This window comes from Condylura cristata, unplaced genomic scaffold (genome assembly GCF_000260355.1).
Source record: "Condylura cristata isolate star-nosed mole 26May11 unplaced genomic scaffold, ConCri1.0 scaffold00028, whole genome shotgun sequence".
NCBI classification, from domain to species: domain Eukaryota; kingdom Metazoa; phylum Chordata; class Mammalia; order Eulipotyphla; family Talpidae; genus Condylura; species Condylura cristata.
Genome location: NW_004567129.1, coordinates 26,732,545 through 26,737,753, shown reverse-complemented (window position 1 = coordinate 26,737,753; position 5,209 = coordinate 26,732,545). Strand labels below are relative to the sequence as shown.

The window sequence follows — 5,209 nt, the reverse complement described above, 5'->3', positions numbered from 1 at the left end:
CATAGTACATTAATAGATGGAGAAATTTCTGCTTTGTTAAATTTGTAAACTTTTCATTGTGGTCCTATACATTCATTGCAGCGTTTAAGTGTCTCCCATACATATTTTTTTAAATAATATAATAGTTTATTTTTACAGCATTTTGTGCCTTTTTCCATCTCAGTTGTAATCCCATCACCAAATCACCCCTGTGCCATCACCATAGTCCAGTGCACTCCCCTCCCCCCACCATTTTTGATCCCATTCCCCATTCCTCCCATACATATTTTATGTCCGGATGAATTAGTAATGAACAAAACCAACAAGATCACTACTTTTTAAGTTTAGTGAGAAGATTCAAATAATTGCAAATATATAATACCAAGTTTACTAGCCCTGAGAGCTATAAGGAAAAATAAAGTGGAGAAGACTAGAAAGAATGGTCAGGGGCAGTATTGTAGATTGGTCACAGGAGTGACGGTTTGAGATTTAAGCAGAAACCTTCACAGAGGAAAAAAGTAACAGGGAAGGAACCAGAAAGACTATGCAAAGTCCCTGGCAGTATATGGAAAGTTCTAAATAGTCTATTAGCAAAGGTGTTATTGGCAAGTAAAAAAAAAATTGTTATTTTTATTTATTTATATATTCACGAACCAGGGTGTAGGCCAGAGGTGCAAGGGTTGAGAGGATTCACCAGAGACAGAGTGGGGGGCAGAACAGGCAGATCTACTGAACACACTGCTAAGTGAAGCAGCAGGGAGACAGGTCAGCTGTACCCTGTGGGTTACTCCTTGGCCTGGGATCGAACTCATGCCACAGTGGTTGGCAATAGCTTGATAGGTGAGACTTTAACCAATACGTTAAAGTCTATCTAGGGAGGTTCTATCTATTATACTTTGAACTCATCTTTTAGTTTCCCTAGAATTTAGGGAGAGTTTGAGTTTTGTGAAGCGTTTCTTTTTTTATTGTTCTCCTATATTTTCAAAATGAGTCCTTTATCAAATATGTGGTTTGCCAATCAGTACAAATGTTTATAACTTCGACAAAGTCAACTTCATCAGTTGCAGGGGGATTATATTTTGTATTTATTTCCTCTCCAATATCCTTTGTATCTTCTCCCCTCCCCTCTCCCTCTTGACCTCAGAGCCCTCCAAATGTTTGCCAATGTTCACTAGTGTTTGAAAGTGTTTTTATGTTATCGAATTGCATGCTAAGTGAATGTCCAGTGTTTGTTTTTATCATTCGGACTCACTTTGCTGCATGTAATTCTCCCAGGTTCCCTCCATTCCCTTGAGAATGGCTGCATTTCATTCCTGCCCTGGCTAGATAATGCTCGCGGAACATACAGTGTTTGTTGTTGATGGTTTCAAATTCTGTGGCTATACAGCATTTCCATTTTTAGTGTCTGAAGGTAAGTTCAGATTGCTTCCCATAGGATTGCACCAGCTCACCCTCCCACCCACAGAAATAGGGTTCCTTTTTCCTCCATATTCTCTAATTGTAGCAGGGGGTATCTTTACTATGTGACATTCTCACTGGTGTAAGTGGTAGCTGCAGTCATAACAGTCCACTGACAAAGGAAAAGAGGGCGTCGTGGAGGAAGCTGTACAATGCAGAATGCTGCCCCAAAAGCAAGAGCCTGGCTTTTTATTGATAAGCTAATCATACAGCATCAATTATGTGGGGTAGCAGGACAAAGATCAAGGTGGGTGAGAACTGAAAAGGTGTTCATCTCCTGTAGGGCTGGGGGGTGAGTGTGCCATCGTGTGTTGACAGTCCAATATTCTATTGGAATTCATCCCCCAGGCCACCTGTGGTCCACTCATCAGTCTCTGGGATGCAAGGTCTTCCATCAGCTCCTTGGGTATTCCCGTCATGCATCATGATGTATCCCCTCTGTCTCAGGGTGATCAAGCTTTCTGCCTTTGATTTCAAATGCACCTGCTATACTACATTCTTTTAGGTCAGACAACTAATGGACTAGGCAGTTTTGACCTTGTGTCGGAGGGCAGAATGCACAGTACTAACATGATGGTCAAGCAAGCTGTTTAACTCTAGCAGCCGGTGATATCTCATTGTAACTCTGTAGTTGTTAATATTAGAGTTGTGTGGCAGGACAGACAGTGTCCAGTGCCCAGAAGGACACTGGATGTGCACGTGCTTTAAGCTTATCTGTTTAAGGGTGTCAAGAGATAAAGGTTTATGAGACATGCCTCTCTCCCCCTACTCTGCTTTTTCAGGACTCTCTCTGCACTTGTCCAAAAGAAGAATCTAGAGCAATCAGAGCAGCTCAGGTAGTTCTAAAAGCCATGGCCCAGGTAAGTTGAAAATTCCTCTGTCCTTAAAATAATCTGTCTTCCCTCCAGATCATAAGAACATTTGTAGCCTTTTTATTTTTTTAAGATTTATTTATGCATACAAGAGCTGGAGTGCAGGCCAGAGGTGTGGGGGTGGTGAGAGGATTTACCAGAGACAGAGTGGGGAGCAGAACAGGTGGATCTACTGAAATCCACTGCTGAGGGGAGCAGCGGGCAAGACAGGAGAGGTCTGCTGGGCCATGTGGGTCAGCTCCCTGGGCAGGGATAGAAGTCATGCTGCAGTGGCTGTAGTAGCTTCACCTTGAGCCACCAGGGCGGGCCCATTTGTTATCTTGATCCTGAAACTTCCCTTGTTGAGCCCCATTTGGTAACCTGCACCCAGTTTCTCCATTCCTAGGAATGGCGCCCCACCCCTTATCCCCAGGATTTTCACACATGTATGCAATACTCTTACCAGGCACCAAGAAAACAAAAAAATATATCTTCTTAACAGAATTGTGAGAGCCTTATCAAAACCATGACTGAATAGGGCCGAAGTAACTGTGATCTTTTTAAGTACCTTGGTTTCTTTTTTCTACTATTATATATCACCTGCCTCTTAAAATACCACAAAACATTTCATAATACCAAAAGATATATACAAAAAAACCCCAACACCATATGTGGTGTAAAGAAGAATAAAATAAGGGGTCTCCCTGGTGGCTAGGGGTTAAGTTTCAGCGCTATGGCTGCTATGGCCTGAGCTTGACCTCCAGCCAGGGAGCCGACCCAGACCCTCGGGGTGCAGCAGACCTCTCCTCTCTCCCGGCTGCTCCCTTCAGCAGTATACTTCAGTCCATCTACCTTTCTGCTCCCCACTCTGTCTCTGGTGAATCCTCTCCCCTCCTGCACCCCTGGCTTACACCCCAGTTCTTGTATGCATAAATAAATAAATCTTTAAAAAAATGAAAAGGAGGTGATGAAATAAAGTTTGTAAATTTGAAGACAAGAGGTGGATTAGGGCCTCCCTGGTGGTGTAAGGGGTTAAAGTACAACACTGTGAAGCTATTCACAGCAGCAAGAGTTCAATCCCCAGCCAGGGATCTCACCCACAAGGCACAGCAGACCTCTCCTGTCTAGCCCCTGCTCCCCTCAGCAGTGTATTTCAGTAGATCTCCCCGTTCTGCTCCCCATTCTGTCTCTGGTGAGTCCTCTCATTACTCCTGCAACATCTGGCCTGCACCCCAGTTCTCATATGCATAAATAAATCTTTTTTTAAAAAGAGGTAGATTAATGGGAGACACTATACTGTTCTGTAGAGTTTTTGTATTTTGAAAATCTTTTTTTTTTTTTTTTTAAGATTTATTTATTTGTGCACAGAACTGGAGTACAGGCCAGAGGCTCAGGGGCAGAGAGAGGCTTCACCAGAGACAGAGTGGGGAACAGAACAGGCAGATGGATGAAGTACACTGCTGAGGGGAGCAGCGGGCGGGTCAGGAGAGGTCTGCCACACCCTTTGGGTCACCTCCAGGGCAGGCGGGGATCGAACTCATGAGGAAGTGGCTTTTATTTCTTTGTGCTGCACTTTAACCCTTGCCACCAGGGAGGGCCTTGAAAATCTTTTAATAAAAAAACAAAAGTCCTTCAATTTATTACCAGCATGTGGGCTTACTGTTTCAGGGATTACTCACATTCAGGGATGTGGCCATAGAGTTTTCTCAGGAAGAATGGAAGTGCCTGGGACCTGCCCAGAAGGACTTGTATAAAGATGTGACTTTGGAGAACTTCGGGAACCTGGTCTCCCTAGGTAAGGACGTCACACAGAATAACCCCAACAGGAAGGAGGGGACACTGTCATCTGATGCTAGTGCCCAGGCCAGAGTCACCGAGAGGGGCCCATCTGGCAGCAACTAGAGCCACTTCTGGAACTCCAGAGACAAAAGAAAGGGGGGGAAGGAGCACATAGCCTGAACTTTCTCCTACCACTGAGCTGCTGATAGGTGCCATCTGCCAAGCTCAGAGAGTAACGACAGGGCCACCATGCATGTCCAGGTGAGGCATGTGGGACACAGTTCTGGCACAGAGCGGGGCGGGGAACAGCGAGGAATGGACTGGTAGAGAAGAGGGCAGTGCCGGGTAACCACGGTAATTACTTGCTCCAGATAGTTACGAACTAGTCTTCTAGAATTTCTAGTTTTTTTCATGGTGAGTTTCTAGGGAAGATTTCTGCTTTGTGAGCAAATTTCTGCTCATTGTTCCCAAGGGAGTTGCTGGTGCTTTGTGGCCATGGGGTGGGTAATCTTATCAGGGGCCCCTCTCCCCTTCTGGGGACAACCTTCGCTCCTGCCTCCTCCTAGCTGCCTCTCTTCCCTGGTGACCAGGGACTGGGTTTGCATTAGGGAGCAGCTCCGTCACGCCCCGTTTCTTACCCATAAACAGGACTCTCCATCTCAAAGCCTGATGTCATCTCCTTATTGGAGCAAGGGAAAGAGCCCTGGGTGACTGCAAATGATGAGACAGAACCAGGGTGCCCAGGTGAGAAGGCCTGACCCAGTGGGGGAGATCTGGGAATCACAGCCCTCCGGCGCGTCTGCGTGCAGCAGGCCTGCAGGCCTCTGGGCCTCAGGAAAGCTGGGGAATGAAGGCCTGGACGTGAAACAGAGCACAGGAGCTTGTCAGCAACAGCAGCGGCTCCCGCGCGCACCCTGCTGTCACCCTGCCAGTTTTTCTGTTCTTTCTTCTTTCCCATTTCAGAGACAGATGCACACAACCTTCCTCCCAGGGCTGCCTTTTCACCTGTTCTGTGGGTCCCTTTTTTCTGCAAGTTGCTTGAACCCTTAAAAGATATTTAAACCAAGTGCTTCTTGTTTAAAGAGCACTTCTTTTAAAGATTTTATTTTTTTTATTTGTACATACAGAACTGGGGTACAGGC

General features: G+C 45.7%; 1 protein-coding gene across 1 annotated transcript in view; it reads left to right on the top strand.

The window, feature by feature from the left end:
- Positions 1–5,209, top strand: part of ZNF565 (zinc finger protein 565) — a 10,087-nt gene that overhangs the window by 2,040 nt on the left and 2,838 nt on the right. Inside the window, exons 2-4 of the mRNA XM_012730532.1 lie at positions 2,220–2,297; positions 3,957–4,083; positions 4,716–4,811. Of these exons, the coding sequence (XP_012585986.1) occupies positions 2,289–2,297; positions 3,957–4,083; positions 4,716–4,811 (232 nt within the window). The 5' untranslated portion in view covers positions 2,220–2,288. The remainder of the gene's footprint in view (positions 1–2,219; positions 2,298–3,956; positions 4,084–4,715; positions 4,812–5,209) is intronic.